Raw genomic sequence first — 27,347 nt, 5'->3', positions numbered from 1 at the left:
GAATTGGGTAATTAGATAGGAGGAATTATCCACCCATCAAATCTCCAATGGTGGAACTGTTGGGTCCATTTTTGCAAGGTCACTTTTCTTCTCATTATAGTGGATTGTTGCACCTTTGCTGAGGCTAACTTGCGCCAGGGATTGCCACTTTCATTTTCATTAGATAAGCTAATCATGCTTAATCAATTTTTAATCAAGAGAGATGGTTTCTTTTCTTTCTAGTTAGCGGTTATTGCTCATTGATCAAATTTTATTAGGGTTGTAAACGAATCGAAAATGAACAAATAAACATATATTTGTAGTTTGTTTGTTTATTTTTAAAGATATTCGTATTCGTTATGAAAATTATTTTGTTATTTACATTTATTCATTTAAATAATAAATTATTTTTATTCGATTCATATTCATTCAATTAAGTTAAATGAATTCATTTGTGAACATTAAACGAATATATTTATGACCATATTTATAAATAATAAACAAATCATAATCAAACAAATTTAGATAAATAAATTATAAATGAACATAAACAAATGCAAACAAATATAAAAAAATCTTAAGATAAGATTAAAGTAAATGATAAAAATATAATTTTATTAATATTATTATAAATAAATAATAAACGAACGAGTTTTAATTAAATTTTAAATAAATTTATTCATGAATATAAATGAACTAAACAAATATCTATTCATATTTAATTCATTTAATAAATAAATATAAAAATATTTTAAAAAATTATTTATTAAATTTAATCAACAAATATAAATAAATAAAAATTAAATATATTCACGAACAATCCATCAAAAATTTTATTCATTTACAACCTTTTTCATTAACTTTTGACTTTTGCCTTGCTCTATGATAATACCATTGAGGCATTGACTTTTTTTTTTAACATTAAAAAATTCTGTCATTCTATCATTTCTCTTCATCTATATTTTATGATCGAATTTCTAAAAATTCGTTAAATAAGTCGATATACACAAGATAGGATTAGAATTCTTTTCGCCATGCATCTAATTGAATGATTGAAGCATATTTGTTTGAAGAACTAATTGAGTTGGAATCTTCACTCACTAAAAAAATGCGAAGCACAAAGAGGGCCAGAAGAATAAAAATCTATGCATCCATATTTACACGGCAGTGTGAAGTGCGCATCAAATGTTCCGAGAGAAGTTTTTTTTTTTTTGTTTCATCCATAATGGTATTGTATTCGTTGCATTTGATCGATTCTCCGTCGCCAATGTTGTTGTTATTGTTGTTCGATTGTCCTTTCCTTATCCTGCTTCAAAATTCCAGCATGTTGTTGTTGTGAATCATGACTGGTCTGCTCTCTCTTTCTTTAGAGAGCGATAGAGCAATGGCATAAAAGAGTTAAAATCCATCAGAGAAAAAGAGTCGACAACAGATTGTCATTTCATTTTCATTTTCCTGTATTTATCCTCTTGGCAAGTAAATTGTCATCTTGTCAAAACAATGGCTAAATTTGTGGATCTTGTTGTTGCTTTACCCCTTTTGGCTTAGCTGCTTTCTGGTGTGTTAAGAGCTGACCTTGAACTTGGCAATGGGAGGTTCAATTTCAAAATTTAACTATAAGTGCTAGTTAAGATAATATTTCGTGAAAATCGATCGTTCAGTTTAAAAAATATTATTTATTTTGATTTAAATATCTCATATTTTTAATAAATATAAATTTAATTTTTTATACATACATTGTAATAGCTTTTCACAAATTTTTAATAAGAAATTGGTAAAGTATGTGTCTTCCAAAAACATTTTTGCTATATTAGACAAAAATGACAACAGAACGAATATTTGTTATTTTTTATATATCTGTATTTAAATTTGTTTTTATAATTTTCGAATTCGTTTAAATATCTATTTAAGTTTAATATTACTATTCAAATCTCAAATCTATTTAAATAAACACTATCTATTTAAATATATAAATTTATTAAAATATTCGTTTATTTAAATTTTTTATCAAAATATAAAATAAATAAAAATTTAATTTAAAATTCAAGTTCACTATTAATTAATAATAAATAAGAATTATTTTTTAAAGTCTTAAATTTTTTACAAATATAAAATTTTATATATTTTACATATATAAATGAATAATGGATTTGAATTTAGATATACATTATTACTCATTAAAATTTAAATGGATTCAAATATTAGATAACTAAGGATACTATTTGTATCCATTTCAAACCTTTCACGAATAGTAAATTTCTTATATAAATCCGTTAATTATCTATTTATAATTATTCAAATTTAATATAAATAAATCAAATAGCGACAAATGCCAATTTATTTATTATTTATTATTATCCCTAATACTAAATAATAAATTATTAGAAAAAACAGGTTTACCTCCACTTATTAGCTTAATATTTGTTCAAATTTTTTGTACTTTTAAAATTAAAAATTCACCACTTTTAAAAATGACCTTTCTCGAATGTGTTTTTTTAAAATTCTATAGATTAGTACAATATTTTATGTTGAATAGCAAAATTCTTTTGTGAATGATGTGGGGAGAAGTTATGGACAAAGTTGGATAAAAAAGAAGTAAGATTTGTCCCTTTACCTAACCTTAATTTAAAATAAATGCGCAGGACAGGACGGTCCAATCTTTTTGATTGGGAATATTTCTCTTTTTTCTTGTTTTAATAAATCACATACGAAGTATATGGGTTAGTTCACCCCAAATTAAAATGTAAATGTTCAATTTGTTTTACTTGCTTTAGTAGAAGTTTCTCGCATCCAATAACACCATTAAAATTCAATTCAAGGTGTTTTATTATCTAGAGAATGTATTTATAATTATGGAAATGAATAAACAATTCGTATAATCATCTCATTTGAGATTTTAAAAATTTAAATATTGATATAAAATTTAATAATTTAAAATATGATAAAATAAAATAATATAAATATATTATAAAAATATGATATGAAAGTAACGTGATATAAAATTTTAATGATAATTATATATAGATTAAATAAAATTAAAAAAATATATTTTATATTTTTAAATCGATACAAATTTTAATATATAATTTTATTATAAAATATGATATAAATATATAAATATTAATATTTTATGTAATAAAAATATATGAATCATCAAATTTATATAATTATTGATTTGTACGACTATTCTATCAATATGCTTTTGAAGCCTCAAATGTACCACGTGAACAGAATGAAACATCCTCACAAGGTCACAAAATTTCTTCGTTGTGCACGCCTTTCATTTGACTTCGGAGGAAAGATTGGATGATTCCAAACGAACATGATCATAGTAGAAAATTTGTAGAGTGAGAAAGGAAACAAATCAAGGAAAAGAAAGCCCAACAGCTTGGCGAATTGCAGTTCAGTTCTATTAGGTCCTACATAAGCTACCTGTTCCTTCCATAAGACAGATAAGTACAATTAATCAAGCAAGTTGCAACAATGGTGGAACCCTTTTTTTTTTTTAAATTTGAGGGAGATGGAATTGAAAGCATTAAATGATAAAACTGATTGGGAATTTTATCTATTTTTCAAAATTTACAAATCATATTATCCAAAATTTAAGTTTATATTGTTTGATTATCAACTTATCGGGATTGTTTTTATTTAAAAATTTATTTAATTTTTATATGAAATAGCTATTAAAAGATAAATTATAATTTTATTTAAGTTAAATAAAAAAACAAATGAACGAATCAATGTATAATTAAATAATTCAACGTAAAATTTTGATCAACTTCACATATAATGAATGATTTGATAATCACATAATAGATAGATCACACGGGTGATGGGTCCATATAAAAATTATAATGAAAGAGAAAAAAAAAAAATGAAAAATGGTGGGAGAAAGAAAAAAAAGTTTGAATCAGGCAACGGATCATGCGATCATGTTTCATTATGCCTTTCTTTCAACCACTTGAAAGATCTACAATTCGGATAATGTTTTTCAACTCATTAAAACTACGTTAAAATGTCGTGTCTTTCAACTCTTAAAATTGAAAACAATGTACTTGGTCTAGGTTCTATAACATTAATGCAGTGGACCATCTCTTCCTTGTCGAAGAAGATAATTGAAAGAAAATTTAATCGGAATATAACTGTTTAAACTATTAAATTTTGATTAAAAAAATTAAGGTTACTTACATATTAAGCTTATTATATCTTGACGATCACGTTAATAACATTTTGGCTATCACGTCATTAGTGTTTATCATATAAATGTTCGGTTGATCACGTTATCGTTAATGAAATATAAAATAAAAAATTAAATTATGTAAACAACTTTTATTTGCTTTTCCGCACGTTATTTTTTATTTATTTTTTCATCATTTTCATTATTACGAGTGTTAAAATGCTTTTCTTTTTCTTTTTCTTTTTTTTGATAAATTTAACACGTTTTTTTAACTAATTTCTAACAAATCTCTGTCACTGAGATCATAAATTATGTCATCAAAGCTCAATGAAAGAAAATCAAGGCTCAATTGGTAAAAGCCTTCCTTAGTAAGAGCTTCGAAATATTTACTGTAAAAACAATTAGGATGTGTAATTTCAATTGGGGAAACTTTATTATTATTATTATTATTAATTAATTATATTTTCTTTTCATTTTCATAACTTTGACCACTGACTTGGAATTAGGGACTCTTTTCCATCAAGTGCCAAACTGCAACTTGACCAATGCCGAAAGTTATGTTTGGAGCATTCCAAGTTCGTAGTTTTGTTCTTGAATCTTTGCCCTAAACAATTAATAGTGTTTAGCTTATAAATGGGGTAATTTGGCTTTTCCAATTACATTCATTGACCACTGACTTGGAATATTTTCGTTTACGAACTTTTTTCAAGCATAAACTTCATATTAATGAAAGCTATATATCCAATATTAATGAAAGCTATATATCCAATACAAGTTGACGTAAGTAATTAAAATTTAAGGTTTGAATGTAAAAATATTCAAATTCGAATTTTCACGCAATCTATAAGTTCAAAAGCCCCGAAAAAAAAAAATTCATAAATTCTTTTATAGGTTGGTAGCTTTTCCTGACCTTAAAGATGGGTAATCCCTTATTTCTAAACTTTATCAGATAAAAAAAAAGAAAGTTATATATGCTTTATATAACATACGTATAAATGAAAATTATTTTTAATGTATACATCATTAATCAGTTGTATTTTTAAAATTTTCCAACAAGATTAAAAGCTGTGATTTTTTGCATCACAACATGATCACGCTTTACATGATTATGAGCATTGTTGATGTCATAACATATACATCCATGGATCTACTACTAGACATATATTTTAAAAGTTGCCATCAATTTTTTTTGTTTATGTGCGATTGGTTACCAAATTGAATTTATCTCATTTAAAGAGAAATCCTAAGATTAACTTAAGTGTCTTTAAATAGTAAATTCTAATCTACTAAATCAGATTTAGGTCTGAGAGTGTGGTTACGTGTAAAAAAAGTTATAATATCCTCACAAAGCCCATCCAAAGGATGGTACATGTTTGATTTCAAATTATCTAAATCTTAACCATATTTACGATTTACTAAAATATTTAATATTAAAAATTAATCTTAAAATTACTCTAATAGTTTGGTAGCAATTTAAGTTAATTTTTTCATATCAGGAGTATTTATGGAGACTAATATCCTATTCTGAAGAGGTTTCATCGTTGAATTCATTTAGATTTTATTTAAAGAAATAATTAGTAAAATTTTTTAATAATTTGATAAGATTCACTTTGATACAGATCTCCCCATAGTTTGGTAAGATTTTATTATAAAATTATTTTTAGAAAACGCATTAAATCTTTCAATAGTTTGGTAAGATTTAATTTAAGATGCAAATCTTTCAATAATTTGGTGTGATCAAAAAATCAATTAAAATAAATAAAAATCATCATGCAGTAATATAATATATAATGCAATTAAATAATCATGCAATCACATAAATAAATATGCAAATAAATATATTAATCTTAGACCAATCATGCAAATAAATATTAATAATCATGCATTTAAATTCATTCAAAATTAAACACCAAATAAAATTTTTAGACTTTTTTTTATTTTTTTCATTCTTGAATTTAACCATTCAATTAAAATAATAAGCAAAAATAAAACAAAAAATAAAATAAAATAAAACAGAAAGATAAAAAAAAGTAAAATAAAAAAAATAAAAAATAAAAAAAAATAGAAACCCGGGCTACGGGTCGAGTCAAAAGCGAGCAAGCACTCGAGTTAACTGGGTTTACATGTAAGTCAAAAGGTTGGCTAAAATGATGTAGTTTAGATCTACTATAAAAAAAATTTAACTTCCACAGATGACTCTGATGCTCTCTCTCTAGCTAGAGTTTTCTCTGTCTTCTCTTTAGACATTTAACAGAAAATTCAATCTATTAAGAACACTGACAAGATTTTCCAGATTTTGGTATCAAAAAATTCAACCAGTTATTGGAATTTTCAAAGTTTTTCAAAAACATTGATGAACCTAGAATCCAACCACCTTACTCACCTTTTAACTGCCGTAACCTTTGTTGAAAAATTCAAACTTCAATCGTAAAATCTTAAAAAAACCCAATAAACCCCAAAAATCCCAAAAATTGCAAACCCAGGAAACAGAAACCCTAAGAACACCCAAACAACCCAAAAATCAACTTACTTAAGCTTGAACTTCTGTCCAAAAATTTTTAGAGAACCATACCTTAGAAAAAGAATAGATTCAGAAACGAAAACCTAGAAACCAAATCGAATTCCCAAAAAACAAAATGCAAAGAATCCTTTATCCTTTTTGTATATTCTTTCCCTGTATTCTTCCTAATTTTAGAAGTCCCGAAAAATTCAATCTTGATTCCAGAAACCCTAAAAAATGAATCTAACCAAAAAATTACCCAACCAGAACCCTGGTTACCTAAGCAACTTTTATTTTTCTGTAAAAACTTTCCTCAAGAGTTTCTGTCCCCCTATTCTATGTGATTTAGGGTATCATTTATAGGTTTTGTCATAAAAAAATTTAGGAATTTCATTGAATAAATCAAATCTACCAAATTCGATTAGGGTTTTACTGAATAAAAGAGGATCAAATATGTCAAATTTGATCACTACATGATTCTTGGGTTTTAATCAATGCCTTTGATTATGCGTGATTTTGGATTTTAATCCATGAATATTTTTTTAATCCAAACTTTAATCGATTGCAAATATGATTTTATTTCCTTTTTGTTTTAATATAATAATAATAATAATAATAATAATAATATGTTAGGCCAAAGCCTGTATCCAATTAACAATATTGGGTTCAAAGCCTAAACATAACTGTAAAAGGTCCAAATACGAGCATCTTTAAGGCTCAATAATCCCAAAAAGATTCACATTGAGAATTTGATTAAACTCCAATGAAATGTGGTGTTTATAATTACTTCTCTTTGCACATTTCTATGAAAAAAAAATGATAAAAAGACAAATACAAATATTTTGTTCATGTCAACTCAAGGATCCTTTAAATAAAGGTATGCAATTTAAAAAATGAGTTTCTCTGCACAAAGGCTAAATAACTTTAGAATAAGAAATGGGCTCTTCTAAATAGTGGCTAAACAATTTTAAAATATGAAATGAGCTTTTTTATTCAAAGGCTAAATGACTTTAAAATAACAAATGGACTCCTCTATATAGAGGCTAAACAACTTTAAAAAATAAACTAGGCTCCTCTATTTAGAGATTAAACAACTTAAAAAAAAATGAAATGGACTTCTTTATCTAAAGGCTAAACAACTTTAAAAAATAAACTAGGCTCATCTATTTAGAGATTAAACAACTTTAAAAAAAATGAAATGGGCTTCTTTATCTAAAGGCTAAACAACTTTAAAATAATAAAATGGGCTCCTCTATTCAGAAGCTAAACAACTTTAAAATATGAAATGGACCCTCTATTCAGAAGCTAATCAACTTTAAAATATGAAATGGGTTTTTTTATTCAAAGGCTAGTTAACTTTAAAATATAAAATGGGCTCCTCTATTCAAAGGCTAAACAATTTTAAAATATGAAATGGGCTCTTCTAAACAGAGGTTAATCAATTTTAAAATATGAAATGGGCTCTTTTAAATAGAGGCTAATCAACTTTAAAATATGAACTAGGCTCTTCTATTCAGAGGCTAAGTAACTTTAAAATATGAAATGGGCTTCCTCTATTCAAAGGCTAAATGACTTTAAAATATGAAATAGGTGCCCTCTATTTAGAGGCTAAAAAACTTTAAAATATAAAATAAGCTTTTCTAAACAGAGACTAAACCACTTTAAAATATGAAATGGGCTCCTCTATTCAGATGCTAAACAACTTTAAAATATGAAATGGGCTCCTCTATTCAGAGGCTGAACGACTTTAAAATATAAAATTGTCTTCTCTATTCATAGGCTAAACAATTTTAAAATATAAAATGGGCTTCTCTATTCAAAGGCTAAAAAACTTTAAAATATGAAATAGGCTCTTATATGTAGAGGGTAAACAACTTTAAAATAAGTGACTGGGATTGAACCACAAAGTTAAAAAAATAAATGACCTGGTCTGAGCCGAGGTTGAAAATAAGTGACTGACTTATACCAAAAAATATGAATGAGACTGAGTCGTAAGTCAAAAAATTAAATAACTTGGATTAAGCCAAAAACTAACATGAGTGACTGGGACTAAACCGTAAGTCAGAAAAAATAAATGACTTGGATTGAATTAAGATTGAAGATGAATGATATGGATTGAACCATGGTTAGGAACATAAATGATCTAGATTGAATCAAGATCAAAGATGAGTAACTGGAATTGAACCACAGGTCAAAAAAATAAATGATCTGGATTGAACCAATATCAAATATGAGTAACTGGAATTCAATCATAGGCCAAAAAAATAAATGATCTGGATTGAACTAATATTGAATATGAGTAACCATGATTGAATCACAAATCAAAAAAATAAATGATCTTGATTGAACCAAGATCGAAGATGAACAATCGGGATTGAACCGCAAGTCTAAAATTAAAATTCAAAAATTTGGCCTGAAATTTAAAGATTTACAATTTAGAAATTCAAAGATTTGCAAGGTTCCATAACAGAAGTTGAAAGATCCTAATATTCCAAGTTTCATAAAAAAATTTGTAAAGATTTCAAAATACACAAAAAGTCAAGATTCATAAAGGTTTGCAAGAATTTCAAGTTTCACAAAAAATTCGCAAAGATTTCAAAATTTACAAAAGGTTAAGATTCACAAAAGTTTACAATAATTCCCATTTTTGCAATAGTTTCAGGTTTGTAAGAATTCAAAAATTTGCTAGACTTTCAGATTCGCAAGGGTTTTAGATTTGCAAGAACTTCATATTCATAAGAATTTTATATTCATAAGAGTTTCAAGTTTGCAAGAATTTTAGGTTTGCAAGAGTTTCATATTAGCAAGAATTTTATATTCACAAAAATTTTAGATTTGCAAGAACTTTAGGTTCGTAGGAATTTCTGTTTCGCAAAAATTTTCATCATTGTAAAGATTTACAAACTATAATTCATAGACAATATCCGAAGATTCACATTCAAAAGATTTAAAGTTTCATATAAACAAATTCATGGATTCACATAAAAAATTTCAAGGCTCGCTTCCAGAATTCAAATATTCTCATTCAAAAATTTTGGAGATTTACACCCAAAAGTTAATGATTTTCATTCAAAAAATTTAAAAATTCACATTTAAAATTTATATTTAAAAAATTTTAGATATTCATATTCTTAAGTCAAAGATTTTTATTTGAAAAACTTAGAGATTCTCATTGGAAATTTCAAATTTCACCTTCAAAACTTTAACATTTCACAACCAAAATTTTAAAGATTTTTATTTGAAAATTTTCAAGTTTCACATCCAAAATTTTAAAGATTCATCTTAGAAAAATTTTAAGAATTCCCATTCAAAAAATTTTGGGATTCTCATTCAAAAAGCTCATTTAAACCAAGGCTCTAGAATTTTAAAAGTTTGGAAAATTTTCCTTGTCTAAAAATGAAAAATCTTCCTCATTTGAAGAATCCAAAGTCAAACATTTTCTCCCAACAAAGACAAATGTCATGCCAATAATGCAAATGCCTTTTAAACGATGTAAATACAACAATTCAGATCCTTATTAAATGATGTAAATATCATACAATGATTTAAATGTTCTTTACATGCATGCCCCAATCATGATGCAAATGCAATTATTAATGATTTAAATAGAATGTAAACACAATGTATGTAACGTAGATGCTACTAAATCAATGCCATAAAATTCAATTGTGATAACAAAGTTCTAAAGACTCTACCATCTTATATATTCCTTCTCAACTTCTCAGCATTAACGATTTTAAAACAAATTTCATCATTCGATCCATGTTATTTTCTTCATATGGTCTTAACTCACAAGTTATGTTAATCAATCATTGTATTCATCCCTGGATCACTTTATTTACCCTTTCCACATCATTTTCTCAAGCTTCTGCCATCTTGAATTTCTTTCAAAATAATGTAAAATCTTTTATGAACATCGTCATTCATTTATTCATCATTCAAATTCATGATAGACATGATATATTTTTTCAATTCATTCAAGGGATGCACACTTGGTAAAGAATAAGAAAAATGAGTCTTCATTATAAAAAAAAAAAGTAAGGTCAAGAACAACTGAAAAATGAAAGCAAAATGCTATAACTATGTAGATGGGATATTAACATCCAGAATAATGATTGTTTAGATAATTTTGAACTTTAATTCAGAATCCTCTTTCAAAAACACATTCGATTGATATTCTCGATCATAGACATTACCTATATTCCTAAGATCCTCAAATGAAGTTGTATTTTCAAATTTACATCTTTACTTAAACTACCCTATCGGGTTTTTAGTTTAAGTTTTTCTTTTTTTTTATTTTTTCATTTTTTTTTGCACACCCTTTTTTAATCTTTTTTTCTCATTTATCTTTTCTTTTTGATCCATCAATGATACTTTAATCAAAATCTCAAACAATCCAATGGTAGATATATCTTAGTTCAATTTATGATTCTCCAATTTAAATATTTATATTCGATCACAATAGACTTTTAAAGGACGTAACGTAAGCTAGGTGAGGGGTCATAAAAGAAATAGAAAAAACAGGCCCAAATTATATTTAAAGGCTTATTAAACCACATGTAGAGCACTTTGACATTTTATCTTATCAATTTCTTTTTTTTTTTCATCATTTTTTTTCAAAAAGATTTGAGTACAAAAGGACTTTGCCTTTGAAATCACTAAGGATAAACAAACTTCTCAAATTTTACCCCCAATGTAAGGGTAATCTTTGATTTAGGTTCCTCAAAAAAATTTTCAATAGGCTCAAATAGGGTAACAAAGGTTAATTTTACTCATTTTGTGAAATGTAAAAGAAAAATGATCATTTATTATTTCAAACATGAATACTCTTAATAGAGAACATTGAATAACTAAGAGTAAACTTATGAATAAACTATTGCAAAGATAAGATAATGTATTGCATCAGTTTCTTCTTCCAATGAGCAAAATTTTTTTTCAGATTTATCTTTTTATTCAGCAGTCCCAATAAATCAACAATTTTAATTTATCAATAAGATCATTATGAATGATGTTTTCAAACTTAAATCTTGAATTATTGTCATGATTGTTTGAAAATTCATTATAAAAAAATGGATATAGGAAAAGATATGAGAATGTAAAAAGTATATAATGGTGATTTACACAAAAGAAGAAATGTCATGGAAATGCATAAAATTTGTCATTTTTATTAAAATGATAAAAAATAAAATGAAATTTTAGTACATAAAGAATTCATCGTTCCAAAAAAATCCTAAAGTGACAAGTAGTTTCATTTAGCTTTATCAAATATTTTTCAAAATTATGCCCTTAGGTGATCCAGTAAAGGGCCTTTGTAAATATTTAACTTCTCTGACTCGTTAAAGCTCATCGAGCCTACTCAGATCAAACTTTGTATTTGTGCTTAAAAGTATGGCGTGTTTCTATGGAATAACCCACATTCTCATTATGGTAGTCATATGTGACATTAACATTGCATCATTTAGGATAGGGTGGCTTCAATGGCTCTAAAAAGATTAGAGATACCATGTCATTCTTAACTAATTTTGGAAATAGCTCAGTATAAGTTATAGGGATGAAATCAATATGAGCTCTTTTTTAGTTGCCCCTAGATCTTTTCAAACTACTTAATTGATTGTAATACTTTGAAACCGATGTACTAATAAAACTAGGCCCATATATGGGTGCTTAAAAAGCTAGTTAATAGAGATTTAAAGCGATATTGTTTATAGCTGAACAATGAGGCTAGTAAAAGACTTGTGCAATATTATTGGCTACTGGATAGTAAGTTGGATGAACATATAATGGATATAGAGCATAACTTCTGAATTGTTACCCTTTAAAACTCACCACTTAGACTTTATCTTCTTCTTTCTTAAGCATCTCACTTTTTTTGGTATTACCTTCTCTTTGCTTAAGCTTACCACTCTTGATGGTATTTTCAATAATTTTTCCTAAGATCACCATGTCAGTAAAGTTTTTTGTTGCATTTCTTATCATTTTCTCATAATAAGTTACTTTCAGAATGCTAACGAATAATACTATCATTTTTTTCAGTCAGAGGAGGTTAAACTTGAGCAGTCATATCCCTCTATTGTTAGGCATACTCTTTGAAAAACTATGTTGCCTTCTTTTTCATGCTTTGTGAAGAAAAGTGATCAAAGATCGAGTTTATGATGTAACGATACTGATTAATTAATGCATGAGTAAGCTTCTTTTAAGAGCGGATACAGGTTCAATCTAACTAAATATATCACCTTACAGCTGAGCTAATAAAGTTATCTTAGAACACATGCATCAATAACTTTTCGTCATTGGTGTAGGCAATTATTTTTCGATAATATATAGTGACGTGTGATCAAACACTTAGTATCATTGTACCTCTCAAACTTTAAAACTTTGAACTTTGGTGACATTATAACATCTGGGATCAAGTAAAGGCTGACTGCATCGTTGGAGCTATAAAAGTCTATACCTTCAATCTCTCATAATCTCTCTTTCAATAAGTTTATCTTATGTTTGGACTTGGAGTTCTCTAAACTTTCAATCGCCTTCAATTCTAACTCTTTATTCTTTTTGAGGTCATCTAAGTTAGGGATCGAGATTGACTCTACTACCCTTTCAGTGAAGACATGATTAGCAAAACTTTGAAATTACCTCAGAGTTGCTGCATATGGCCTTCTTATATAAGTGTACCCTACAGAAAATGTGAACTACTATGGTGATGTACCTTGAGTGGATTGAGCCTGATATGGGTTGTAGCCAGAAAGATACAAAGGGTCAATAACATCATGCAACGGATGGTTTTTAGGTTTAGCCCATTCTTCTATAATTTTTCCTTTGTTCAGCCCATTAATTCTTTCAAAATTTTGCTTAACTTTCATTTGAGCTCTTTTTGGGCCCTCTCCAACTTTTCAATATAGCTCACATTGTCTTGCTTCATTCTTTTGGCTTGGGCTTGATTGTTTCATTGGTGGTGAGTTGGTCAAGTTATCTTTAAACTTTGCTATACCATAATTAGGGTGCATATTTATACTGATATTTATGAAACTATCCAATTATGCATGAGTTTGAATGCAGAAATACATGAATGCAATAAAGAGAATTTAATGATATAAATGCATGCATATATAATAAAAGAAAATGGCTTAGTAAACATGACATATACAAAGAATAATATAATATAAAAAAATAGTGTAAAGAGTTAGTATGCAAATAGTATATATAAAAAATAAATTTACAAGTAAAATAAACATCTCATCGTATGCCCTATTTAGGGGTTTCTAACATAAGAGAAGGCATAGCTCTAACTTAGGTTTGGACCCTTAGGGTTGTTTATATGTAGGCTCAAAAGTTTGACAATCTAAGGATTCATAAATTGTTCCTTACACCATAGTCTATTATAGACTAGTAAAGCACCCAATTCTCACTCATTATAGGCTACAAGCGAAAAGGTTCAATTTAAGTTAGAATTTTTCACTAGCCTATGTGGAGACATGAAATCTCATGAAGACATATGTACTTTACTCCTTTATAAGGGACATAACTCAAGTGTAGAACTCATGTTTTCTATATACAAATGAATGATATATATATAAAATGAATAAATAAATAAAATACAAGTAAGAAAAAAATTTTTAAACTTATTAGGTTAGGCTTGGATAATGAGAAATCATTTACTGGCCTGACTCTCGATGTCCCTAGTGGAGTCGTCAAACTGTTATAATGTATAGATCCATGGACCTACCACTAAATATAGACTCTAAAAGTCATCATTAATCTTTTTTATTTAGGTGTAATTGACCACCTAATTGAATCTATCTCATTTAAAAATAAATCCTAAGATTAACTTAGGTGTCTTTAAATAGTAAATTATAGTATATTAAACCAGATATAGATATGAAAGTACAGTTACGCACGAAAAAGGTTATTGCATCGTTCATAGCGTCCATCCAAAGGATGATACATGTTTGATTTCAAATTATCCAAACATTAACCATATTTATGATTTACCAAAATATTTAATATTAAAAATTGATCTTAAAATTACTCTAATAGTATGGTAGCAATTTAAGGTAATTTTCTTATCTCAAAAGTATTAATAGAGACTAGTGTCATACTCTGAAGAAGTTTCATTGTTAGATTCATTTAGATTTTATTTAAAGAAATAATTAGTAAAATCTTTCAATAGTTTATTAAAATTTACTTTGATGCAGATTTTTCAATAGTTTAATGAGATTTTATTATAGAATTATTTTAGAAAGATGCATTAAATCTTTCAATAGTTTGGTATGATTTAATTTAAGATGCAAATATTTCATTAGTTTGATATGATCAAAAAATCAATTAAAATAAACAAAAATCATCATGCAATAATATAATATATCATGCAATCAGTTAAACAAATACATAAACAAATATATTAATCCTATACCAATCATGCACATAAATATTAACAATTATGTATTTAAATTCATGCAAAAATAAATACCAAATAAAATTTCTAGACTTTTTTATTTTTTTCATTCTTGAATTTAACCACTCAATTAGAATAACAAGCAAAATAAAGCATAAAAAATAAAACAAAATAAAATAAAACAAAACAAAAGTAAAATAAAATAAAATCAAAATAAAAAAATGGAAACTTGTGCTGTGGGTCGGGTAAAAAACGAGTAGGCACACAGGTCAGCCAGATTCATACGTGGGTCAATAGGTTGGCTAAAATGATGTCATTTAGATTTGCTATAAAAATAAAAAAAAATTTAACTTCCACAAATGGCTCTGGTGTTCTCTCTCACTCTAATTGGAGTTTTCTCTTACTTCTTTCTAAACATTTAATAGAAAATTCAACCAGCTAAGAACATTGGCAAGATTTTCCAAATTTTGGCACCAAAAAATTCAATCGATTGTTGGAATCTTCAAAGTTTTCCATATACAATGATGGACCCAGAATTCGATCACCTTAATCACCTTTTGGCTATCATGACCTTGGTCGAAAAATTCAAACTTCAATCATAAAATCTCAAAAAAACCCAATAAACCCCAAAAATCCTTGAAAACTGCAAACCCAAGAAATAAAAACCTTAAGAACACCCAGACAACCCAGAAATTAACTTACTTAAGCTTCAACCTCTGTCAAAAAATTCTTGGAGAACCAAACCCTAGAAAAAAAAAACAGATTAAAAAACGAAAACCCAAAAATCAAATCAAATTCCTGAAAAACAAAATGCAAAGAATCATTTATCCTTTCTGTATATTCTTTCCCTATATTCTCCCTAATTTTAGAAACCCTAAAAAATTCAATTTTGAATCCATAAACCCTAAAAAATGAATCTAACCTAAAAATCACCCAACCAGAGCGTCGATTACCTAAGCAGCTTTTATTTTTCTGTAAAAACTTTCCTTATGAGTTTCTGTCTCCCTCTATTCTATGTGATTTAGGGTTTCATTTATAAGCTTTTTCCATAAAAAATTTTAAGAATTTCATTGAATAAATCAAATCTGTCAAATTCAATTAGGGTTTTATTGAATAAAAAGGGATCAAATCTATCGTATTTGAGCGCTATTCGATTCATAGGTTTTAATCCATGCATTCAATTATGTGTGATTCTGGATTTTAATCCACGAATTTTTTTTATCCAAACTTTAATTAATTGTAAATATGATTTTCTTTCATTTTTTTTTAAAACAAACAGACACAATAAAATAATAATAAAAAAATACATATGTTGGGCCAAAGCTCGTATCCAATTAACAATAGTGAGCTCAAAGCCTAAACGCAATTGTAAAATGTCCAAATATGAACACCTTCAAAGTCCAATAATTTCAAAGAAATTCACATTGAGAATTTGATTAAATTCCAAACGAAATGTGGTGTTTACAGTTGAAAGCAATGTTTTGAGTCCTTTCCATAGGAAAGATTATCAGCCTGTCCTCAAGGCTGTTGGTGATGTATGCTATGATCAATGCTTGAATATAATATATACAAACAATTATTTATATATATTATTATGTGAAAATTGAAACAATTCAAGACTTGTTTAATTTTTGGTGATCAAAGTTCTCTTAGCTTTCATTCTCATCAATTTGGGGTTATATCCACTGGTTTGGAAAAACATATGCATGTACATGTATAGTTCATCCGATTTAGTTAAGAAAATGAGAGTCTTGAAACTTTAAACATTTAGCAAGAACTGACCTTTGAACCAAACTGATAATTATTGATAATATAGAATTTCAACAAATATGTTTATTACATACATTAACATGATCTAAAATCACACTTACATATACATACATACATACAATATACATTGTTAGCTAATATTATATAATTTTGGGATCATTCAAAGTTACTTTAAGAACAATAATACATAAAAATTTATATAGAAAGTGTACATTTTTAGATTAATATCATTTTTCTTTAAATGTTTTTATCATTGTATAATAATATTTCTACTTTAAATTGGTATTGGCTTGATAAAAATTTTGTTTCTATGAAAATATTAGTATATATAGTTACGTGTAAGGTCCGATTCATGAATAAATCCAGTGGATGTGTCAAAATCTAATATCAATAATACTATTATTAAAACGTGAGTTCAACTCCCCGTGGTAACGGAGGATATGATTAATTAATTTTAATGAATTTTATTAGTCTAATCTATTTGATCATTTTTCTATTGTCATGTTTGGAAGTCGGAACAATAAAGAACAACCTTCTCATAGCATACGTAGTTCAGTTTCCATCCGGGGAATGTTTCATGTGCCCACGAGGGTGCAATTGAATTTAATTAAAGTATTAAACCCTTGGCTTTATTATGTCAAATTGATCAAATTAAATAGGCAAAGAAACTTTCTGGAAAAAAAAATATATATATAAAAAGTTCTTTTCTTTGTTGTCGTCTAGATGGCCTTATCCTCGTTATATGAGAAATCACCAAGAAAATATAAAACAAATCCAAAAAAAAAGAAAAAAAGCAAGCACGAAAGCATGCATTAAATTAATTAATTAATTAATTAATGCATATAATACTAGTTAGACTAACGTATGATTAAGACATAAATATAAAAAAAATTTAAAATTTAATTTAATTAATTCATATAATTATTTTTAATTAATAATATTTAATAAATTTAAAATTTTAATACCGGCATTTTTTTTTTTCGTTCGACCCTCCAAAATATTAGTATAAACAATGTTCAATAAATAAAATTTGTTCTACACTTTCCAACTTGTCCTTACGGTATGCTAGCTTTTCTTTTGAATAACGATTCAAAATTCAAAAGGCTTGGGATTTTGGAACATTAAACTATATAAAGTTATAAACATCATTGAACGCTTGATTGCGTGTTTCACTTGTTCATTATAACAAAGACCATAAAAAATTGGACCATTATGCATAAATTAAAAATGATTGACAATGATCTCCATATCTGTCTTAGAACAAATAATTTTATAATAAGTTTATACATGATATGTTGAATCTAGATATTTACTTAGTCACAACAAAGAATTATAATAAGTTAAATTTTAAAATAATTATTAATAATGTTTTCAAACATAATTACAAAATCGACCAACAATGGTGAAAAATGTTTGACAACTATCTCAATTGGCATCAAACTCCATTAAACAAACAAATTATTTTAATATATACATTTCAATTTGAATATATATATATATATATATATATATATCCAATTATCACAAAAATGGTTTTTTAATACCAATAACATGTGAAACAGCGGCAAGCATGTGCTTGAAAAAAAAATTATTTCTCTGTCCATAATTTAAAATAAATAAAAGGGATTTAAAAATAATGAGGACGGGCCGGACCATAAAACAAAACGGGCCATGGGCCTCGAGGCTGAAAGTAACCGGCTGAAACCACCGATATACAGGAACTTAAGAACAACGGTTTAACCCAAATCGGTAAAAGCCCTAATTCTTATTAGTTAATGTCAGTGAATGGGCCGGTCCATAAAAGGTATACAGGCTATGGGCCTCTTAGCCTAATGTAACTGACCTAAACCACCTATATATAGGAACTTAAGGCCCTCATTTTGAACCCAAATCCAGAGCACCCTTAATTCAGATCTAGTTCATGTCGGTGAATGTGATCCACACCTGGATCCGAAAGACCGACCCGCTATTTCCATTTTCGAGTAACTAGATTTCACTCGAAGCCAAAATTTCACATTGCAGCGAGGCCTAGCTAGCGGTACACAGGTACGAAAGGAAATTCTCGGATTTCGCTTTCAAAACCCTAACAATTGACTTCTCCGCTAAGTAATTGCGACGAACGAGAAAGTAAATCTTGAACTTACATTTGGGTAAGCTTTTGGTGGATTTTAGGGTTTATTAATATTATCTTTTCTTAACTTTCTTTTGTCTCAACGGGAAAACAAAGTTGTAGTTTTAGATTTAGAGCAAATTTAGGTTAATTTAGTGGAACTAATGGAGTTTATCAGTTTCTTTGATGTTTCGCTTTCGTATTGTGGTGAGTTTAAATGATTGGTTTTTGTCTGTTAATCTCAGATTAGAAGTAAGTAAATATGGATTTTGATGAATATGAGTATTTAGAAAACACGGTTGAAAATCCTAAGACGCAAAAGACGAAGAAGGAAAACCGTAACGGCAGCGTTGATAATGTCAAATTCGAGGAGAGGAATCGGAGTCGTAGTTCAAAGCATAAGCGGGAGGAGAGACTTGATGATCGTCGCCGATCCAAGCGCTCAAAATCACAAGATGAGTCATCACGTGATCATGACCGACACAAGGAACGAGGCGCATCTCGTCAGCGGTCAGAGTCCAGAGATGGCGAGAAGGATAGGCACAGGAGTAACCGAGAACACAGAGACAAGGACAGGGATAGGGAGGATAGGAATAGGAGGGGCAGAGAGAAGGAACATGAACGAGAAAGGAAAGAGCGTTATCTTGAGAGTGAGAGGAACAGGGAAAGGGAGAGAGAGCGGTCACGGAGAAGCAGCAGTCGATCAGAAAGAGAACAAGAGAAGAGTCGGGACAGGGAGTTTAGAGAAAAAGAAAAGGAGAGAGAGTCAAGGGAACGAGACAGAGGCAGCAGGTATCCCTGCACTTTATTGTCACTTCCATTTGTTTATTTTCTTGCTTCTTCGTGCATGTCTTTCTTGATACATTTGGCTTGAGAATTGCCTTGATGCATAACTGCAAATATTAATTTGATGCGATGATATTATGCTAATAATTTGTTTACATTTTATAAGTAAATTTAGCATACAGGTTGCTTGTTGCTGTGTTAGTGTGTATGGTATATTATGATTATTATTGGTACTCATATACTGGTTCAAATGCAATATGGTTTCAATTGAAATTGTAATTTTTACAGGCCGATCTTGAGTCAGAAAGGTCTATATTGACATTTTCATTTTGCTTGAACAATTTTCCTTTCTTGGAATAAATTCTCAATAACCATTTGCTTGAAACTTAAAATTTGTGAGGATCTTTTGTTATTTCCTTATGACTGAATTTGCTAAAAAACATATTTTATTGCACCTATTCATTTTTCTTATTATAAAAAGCTAACTCCTCTGAAATGTAACAACGAAAAAGGTTGAAAAATACCTTTACTATTATTGCTAGCTATGATTTTTTTTTTTGGTGAGAATGTAGTGTAGGATTCTGTCAAAAAATGCCAACCACTGGATTGTGATGCTAGCTATCTTATGCTGATTGCAATTTATTTTTTTTTTTTCAAGGAAATTGTTATTGAGGAGATGCCTATGTGTTTGTTCTAATTAGTACCTAGACATGGGGAATGGTCAATCTTGGAGGTCAGAGACCTTATATTAATTTTTTCCTATTTGGAAGATGTAGCATGGAATAGGGGTGGCTGAAAGTAAATATAGGTAATTTTGTGCATTATTAGGGTTACTGGATGATGATTGTATATGAATTGTAAGGGAATTGGTTACTAGTTCCATTGTCTAGTTGTTCTCCTCTTATTTAACTATCTGGATTACAATTTATCTTTCGATTGACTAAACTATAGAGCTACTTGAATTTTCTTTCTGATATTGGTAAGGTGGTCATTTTAAGGTTTTTAACTTACTTTGATGATGGCAAATTTCTTCGTAGATGGGTTGTTGTTAGTGATGAAATAATTTCTTAGTTCTTCTTATGCAAGCTCTGTTGTTATAGTGAGCTAATCTGGTAGTAGATATTTTCTCCCTGGCCTTGGTGTCCTGTTTCCCAAAATCTCTCCAAAAGTTGGCATTGCTATATATCGGGTTCTTTCAACAGAGCACCTGCCTTGCACGTGTAACCATGTAGAAGATCTAGATAATCCATCTTTTCTCTGTCGTAGATATGCTCTATCTGTTGTTTCCTCCAAGTATAATTCTCGCTTGCTTAACGGGTTTTATACCATTATCTAAATGAGTTTTTCTTTCTCCAGTTTCATATAGTTGTGCTATTTATTCGGTCTTCTTAATTCTGAATATTAAACATTAGATTCTGGGAACTCGCAGATGTGCTAGAGCAATCTTCAGATGGTCTTTCTGGCAATTGGGCCAGGCACTGGAACACAGGTCATGGGTTTTAAATGTTTCTTCCTAGACCATATTTGAAAGCTTGCATTGCAAGAATGGAGTTTCAATCTTGGAGGTTTTGACTGGAGTAGTGATATCATGTTATGATTTCTGTTACCCTCCACCTTTAAAAATGAGTTGCTTAATTGTATCTATTATGTTGCAGAAATGCTGGTGAGGGTATGATGGGCTTTTCTTAAGCTTTAAGATGCAGTTCATCTTCGTGTTCAGTTGGATACCAGATTGGCCATTCCTTTTTTTTTTTTTTGTTTTGCAGGATATAATCATTAAAATGTTGTCTTGAAGTTTTAGGTTTTAGGTAACCTTAGTGCTTTCTTCTATTGTCTAATGTTTGATTTCACTTTAATGAGATGAGGTCTTATGTTGACTTTGTGTAGTTCCCTGCAGGACCACGTAACACAGGTTCAGCATTTTTATGCATGTTGGAAGAGAAAAAATTAATGCCATTATGGATTTTGCTTTTTTCTATGTTTGTTCCTTTTTTTTGCAGTGATTGCATGAAGTATGCATTTGAGAGATTTCTTCACTTCCCAGAAGCAAAATCATAGTTTCTACTTATCTTCACTCTTCACTTCCCAGAAGCAAAATCATATTTCTTACTTATCTTCACCTTTAAAAATATTTTTATCACTTTTGAGTGGTCCCATTGACATTTTTATCTGTTTTTAAACAATATAAAAGGTTGTTTTACGTTTTTCCTCCTTTTCACAGGAGGTATAAAGACAAAAAGGCAGATGTGGCAGAGCCTGAGATTGATCCAGAAAGGGATCAGAGAACTGTATTTGCTTATCAAGTATGGATGCATTTAGATTGTTCGTTTTGTCATATTTTTGTGGCCCTGATGTTTTTCCTCATGGCTGCCGATTTAAAATTTTGTAATCAATTTCTGACAGATACCCTTGAAGGCTAATGAAAAAGATATTTATGAGTTCTTCTCTAGGGCTGGCAAGGTGATTTTTATTTTTATTTCATGGTTCCATCTCAAAATTTCTTCTATACAGGTTACGTTAGGCTCATTTCTTAAATGTAGTAAGTATGTTGCTTAAGACCTTGTATTTTATGTTATGAAACTCATTTTAATTTAATTACCATTTTGTTCATGTCTTAAAGGATTTTTTAGCAATTGTAATCTGTATGAAGAATATAATTGAGGTAATTTGGCAGAAGGTTGTGCTGGAGTTCCCTATTGTTCGCTATTGTTATTAGTTGCTTTGAACTGAAATCATTTGCTTTATTATTAAAATTAATGTTTAATTGCTGTTGATCCTATATATAAACTGGTTTTATTAATCTTTCAACGTGTGAATCTGATTGAACCTATTGAAATTACATTAAGTTATAGAATGATTAGTAGAATTAGTTGATTTTTGTTTTAAGCAAAAATTTAAAAGTCTAGTACAATTTATAATGTTATCCACTCAGACACTTTCAACAGTAAATTTGAATGATCATGGATGCTGACAAATACAGATTAGTACACAGAGACAAGTTTTTTCTTCTTTTTTCTTTCTGTGATGGGTAGTGATGTGTTTTCTTTTTTTTATCTGCATACTTATTAATTCACAATTTACAGGTACGAGATGTTCGCCTCATACTGGATCGAAATTCAAGACGTTCGAAGGGGGTTGGGTATGTACTAAACCTTAATGACTAGAATTTGCAATTCTTAGGTGCTATTTGTTTGTTGCTTTTGCTACTTGTTTCCTATTATTTGTTACAGAAGTGATAAAAAAAAAAAATACCAGTTGTAGGTAAAAAAATTTTGATACATGCGTTACATATATAAGTAAATCCTTCTACGTTTCTATTTAAAAAATATCTATTTGTTTGTGTATATAACAAAACTTTTGCTTTTCTCTTCTATGAGCAAAAAGTGTGTATCAAAAGCAAGAACCAAGCAAACCCTTTTGATTATGCTTTTGCTTTTACTATTTCTCATCTACTTGGTGATTGTTATGTTGTTGTCTTGAAAGAAATCCTATGCAATTCATATCATGTGGGAAAGCCTAAATGTGCTGTTGTTTGAAAGATTTTACAATTTTGAACAATTAGATTGGTTTGGTATGTGTCATATGATATCTGAGATGTGATTTGGTAAGAAATTGGGAGGTGTTAATGTTCCATGGATGCTGCTAGTTGGCATATTCTAATAGAAATAATTGATATAGTATGGATAATTCATGGCAAATTATATTTAAGTAGTTTGTTAGAAGAGTGTAAAATAGCTGTAGCTACGTTAATGCATCCAACGTAAACTAGTTGGTAATTGGTTGAGAGACTCCAAATACTATGAATCTCAAGTTAAACCAGTCTATAGGAAGGAAACTTCTTAATATTTTGCTTTTGTGTAGCGTCAATACTAACAGTTATGTCTATAATGCAAAGGTATGAAAATTAGGCAAGTAATAAACAGCAAATAGGTAACAAATTTGTAAGTTCTTTTTGGAGAAAGTGGTGAGAAGATGGTGCTTTGTGGGGTGGTTTGGTATGTTGTGTTTCTTGTTGTGTGTGCCAACTGCATTCCTGTGGAACTTTACTTAGTTTCTTTATGCAGGTATATTGAATTCTATGATGTAATGTCAGTTCCTATGGCAATAGCACTCTCTGGACAGCCTCTTCTTGGTCAATCAGTGATGGTGAAACCATCAGAAGCCGAGAAGAATCTTGTTCAGTCAACTACATCTGTGGCAGCTGGACAGACAGGTCCACATGCTGGTGGGGCTAGAAGGTTGTATGTTGGCAACCTGCATTTCAACATAACAGAAGATCAACTTCGGCAGGTAAGAATGTAGGGACTGTTAATGATGTACACTTTAATGTTTGGGACAGGATAACAATTATTGGTTTTGAATTCAGCTAATATTAATTACTCAGGGTTTGGGTTCTAATCTGAAAGTGTTATTTGAGGAATCAGATAGCATACTAATTGACCTGAAGAAGAGTTAAATTAATTATTTAGCGAGGGAAATATTCAAAGATATGAGAAGGCTAAACCTAGGCTTGGTATCCATGTGTCATAGAACTTCCAAACAAGTAGATGCATTAGATGTCTTGCAATAATATGTGGGCTTCAAAAGATTTTCTTCATTAGCTTTAGAAAACCGAAACTCTTAAATATGGTAAAGACTTAGTTGCAAAATTTACTTGGGGGGAAACTGCCCATTTCAAGGAGACTTGGCATAAACTGAACTAATGTCCCTTTTCTTGTTTCTTTGCAAAGTTGTTCTTGACCATTTCTACGTATGACAATAATATAGCTCTTGAACTCAAGTTCCCCCCTTTTCTGAAGTGATTTTGCACTTACCATTCATATGTATGAGTTGACCATAATTACTATAAATCATTTGTTGAGATTGGAGTGATCGGTTAGATTGGTAAGCAAAATGAAAAAAGTCTTAATGTGCTTTTGTTACTTGATGCTTTACACTATAATATTTGCTAGGCTGTTTACTGTTGAGGTATTTTTTATTAATATAGTTGCTTTTGCTCATCTTTTATAGGGGTTTTATGTTCCTCTCTCTCTCTCTCTCTCTCTCTAATCCTCATAATTGGAGTACTATCTCTTTATCATACTTCCTTGGGATCCTTTGTGCTTTTGCTGGATTAATATTGCTCATTTCCTTTTTTAAAATGCTCAGGTTTTTGAACCCTTTGGTTCGGTGGAGCTGGTTCAGTTGCCTCTTGATGAAAATGGTCAATGTAAAGGTTTTGGTTTTGTCCAGGTAATACTAAGCAACCTGAGAAATATATTGTGATTTTCCTTTAGCAAATCCTTAGATCCATTGATATGTTGAAGAGTGGAAGTGCATGTATAACCCCCCAAAAAGGATAAACTTTGAATTGAAGAGCTCTGCCTTTGCTGTATATTGAAAAGCTTTATCTAGCTGTTTGTAATCAAACAGGCCTTAGTATAATATTTGAATTTGAGATGGCTTATTTCTTAGATGCTTAGTAGTGCATGTTTTGAAAAGATAATTGAATGATTGTTCTTCTTGCAGTTTACCCAGCTGGAAGATGCTAAGAATGCATTGAATTTGAATGGACAGCTGGAGATTGGAGGTCGAGTAATCAAGGTAATCATGGGTAATCAATGTTTTAGTTTGGTGTGGGTATGCATATATTAACTGATATCTGATTTAAGGTTCCACATCATTTGAACCTTTAACTACTCAATTAAATTTGCAATAATTCTAGGAACACATAAACCCTTCTATATTCTTTTGCCTTCAACTTTTCTTTTAGCTGCTGTTCTATGGAACATGCAGCTATCAATTTTTTACCACCAGACAGCCTTAAGAATGAGAGTTTTTAGTTATTTATATATGTGTATGTTTCTTTTTCCATCTGTTTAGGTATCAACTGTTACCGATCAAGGTCCATTGCAAGATGTTGGGACAAATGCCACTGATCTTGATGATGACGATGGTGGTGGCTTGGTAAGTATCATTCATAATCCTTTTTTTTATTATTATTGTTAATGATCCAGAACTCTTTTATGCATTTAAAGAGGTATCAGTTGGCTAAGAATGGTTTCTGTTGAACCCACCTTTAGAGCATAGCTCAATATTGATATTGCATTTGAAGAAAGGTGTAAACTCATGCTATCTTGCTCAGGTTGTAGCAATTTTTCCAGGAGGATGGTGAACAAATGTGAAGTCATAGAATATGCTCTTGTGACTGGACTGTCTTACATTTGTCTTTGATTTGCTATCTTTATCTGTATTTGATGAATTTGGTTAGTCTTGGCATGCGTGTTTTCTGACTTTCTAGTAAGCTGACAAAACATTCTTCTGAATCAGTCTCTTAATTCATCATCTCGAGCACTTCTCATGGCGAAGTTGGATCACAGTGGCACTGCATCAAGGTTAGCCTTTCTCAATCTGGTAATTGTTTTATTTATAAGTTATCTGGCTGGAACTGCATTTGTCTCCTTTATCTGCAGTATTACTGGATCAGTAGGCATGCCTGTTAATAGCACTGGCCTTACTGCATCAACAGCACCAATCCTTGGTGCTGCTGCACCTGTGGTACCAGCCCTTGTCCCTCCTACTGTGCAGGCCTCTGTTCCTACAATATCTGGACTTCCAGGTGGTCCACAACTCCCTACTAATGGGATTCCTATCAACACAATTGGAATCCCAAGTGAATGCCTATTGTTAAAGAATATGTTTGATCCAAAACTGGAGGTTGGTGTCTATGCCTGGATTGTAGAGTTTCTTCTTCTTGTTTTTGTCTAACCATATCATATTCTTATAACAGACTGAACCAGATTTTGATTTGGATATCAAAGAAGATGTCAAAGAAGAATGTTCAAAATTTGGTAATTTAAAGCATATATATGTGGACAGGTATATTACTAGGCAACATTTGGTTCCCTCCAAATGCTTGTCCGATTTTGAGGATGTCAATATGCCATTTAATTCATAGTTAACGGTTTATAACATTTTGTTGCCTTAATTTTGTTCTTTGTATCTCTATTTTCCTGCTGACTGTCGTGGCTTGTATAATTCCTTGAACAGGGATAGTGCTGGTTTTGTCTACTTACGTTTCAAAGATACGCAAGCTGCAATTAATGCACAACGGAACCTACATGGAAGATGGTTTGCTGCAAAAATGATTACTGCAACATTCATGGTAAATAAGTTCTTTAGGTTATCTGATTTCATTTCTATTCAATATTTTGGAAATAAAATATATATTGTTGTTTGCAGGTGCCGCAAACCTACGAGGCAAAGTTTCCGGACAGCGACAGATACTTGGATGATGTCTAACCTAAGGCTGTTTTTGAACTCGAGGAGGGTCAAATTTCCGTGGAATTATAAATCCCTTGCAACTTTATATCTCCCAGGAACCTGTATGGGAATTTCAAAAATGGAATTGGATGCAGTATTCGTACTAACACGATTTTTTCATGTTTGATATACCACTGCAAGAAGGTAGGAATAGTTGTGTTTTTTGTGTATAAATAGTAATTGTCGCTGATGACAATGAAATTCCTATAAAGCGGTTATGGTAGCTAAAATTTTTCTATCATCTAATGCAAAAAAAAAAGAAAAAGATATATATATATATATATATATATATATATATATATACATAAAATATGGAGTTATGAACAAAATC

At 29.5% G+C, this 27,347-nt stretch overlaps 1 protein-coding gene across 5 annotated transcripts; it reads left to right on the top strand.

Annotated features, from left to right (window-relative positions):
* Window positions 1–18,836: 18,836 nt before the first annotated feature.
* On the top strand, window positions 18,837–27,257 carry LOC111282424 (uncharacterized). Of its 5 annotated transcripts, none has more exons than XM_022870490.2 (15): window positions 18,837–18,968; window positions 19,174–19,720; window positions 21,144–21,203; window positions 21,936–22,017; window positions 22,118–22,174; window positions 22,798–22,853; window positions 23,779–24,004; window positions 24,863–24,946; window positions 25,223–25,297; window positions 25,577–25,660; window positions 26,024–26,088; window positions 26,167–26,410; window positions 26,484–26,572; window positions 26,744–26,858; window positions 26,936–27,257. In XM_022870490.2, the coding sequence occupies exons 2-15, from the start codon at window positions 19,191–19,193 to the stop codon at window positions 26,993–26,995; spliced, it is 1,827 nt and encodes a 608-aa protein (XP_022726225.1). In that variant the 5' UTR covers window positions 18,837–18,968; window positions 19,174–19,190; the 3' UTR covers window positions 26,996–27,257. The 5 variants fall into 5 exon arrangements, 4 of the variants coding, with proteins under 4 accessions (XP_022726225.1, XP_022726229.1, XP_022726224.1 ...); XM_022870489.2 differs by lacking the exon at window positions 18,837–18,968 and adding an exon at window positions 19,026–19,135 and having other exon boundaries at window positions 19,219–19,720; XM_022870494.2 differs by lacking the exon at window positions 21,144–21,203.
* Window positions 27,258–27,347: the final 90 nt, after the last annotated feature.

Source organism: Durio zibethinus, chromosome 5, assembly GCF_047325235.1.
Source record: "Durio zibethinus cultivar Kanyao isolate XHJ-2024 chromosome 5, ASM4732523v1, whole genome shotgun sequence".
NCBI lineage: Eukaryota > Viridiplantae > Streptophyta > Magnoliopsida > Malvales > Malvaceae > Durio > Durio zibethinus.
This window is presented reverse-complemented; position numbering and strand designations above follow the sequence as displayed.

What these genes read in the sequence shown, in the direction of transcription:
- LOC111282424 (XM_022870489.2), top strand. Translation starts at nt 19,093, where the DNA reads ATGGAGTTTATCAGTTTCTTTGATGTTTCGCTTTCGTATTGTG. An exon ending in CACAGTGGCACTGCATCAAG is followed by an intron (nt 26,089 to 26,166) that starts GTTAGCCTTTCT and finishes CTTTATCTGCAG; the next exon opens with TATTACTGGATCAGTAGGCA. An exon ending in TGTTTGATCCAAAACTGGAG is followed by an intron (nt 26,411 to 26,483) that starts GTTGGTGTCTAT and finishes TTCTTATAACAG; the next exon opens with ACTGAACCAGATTTTGATTT.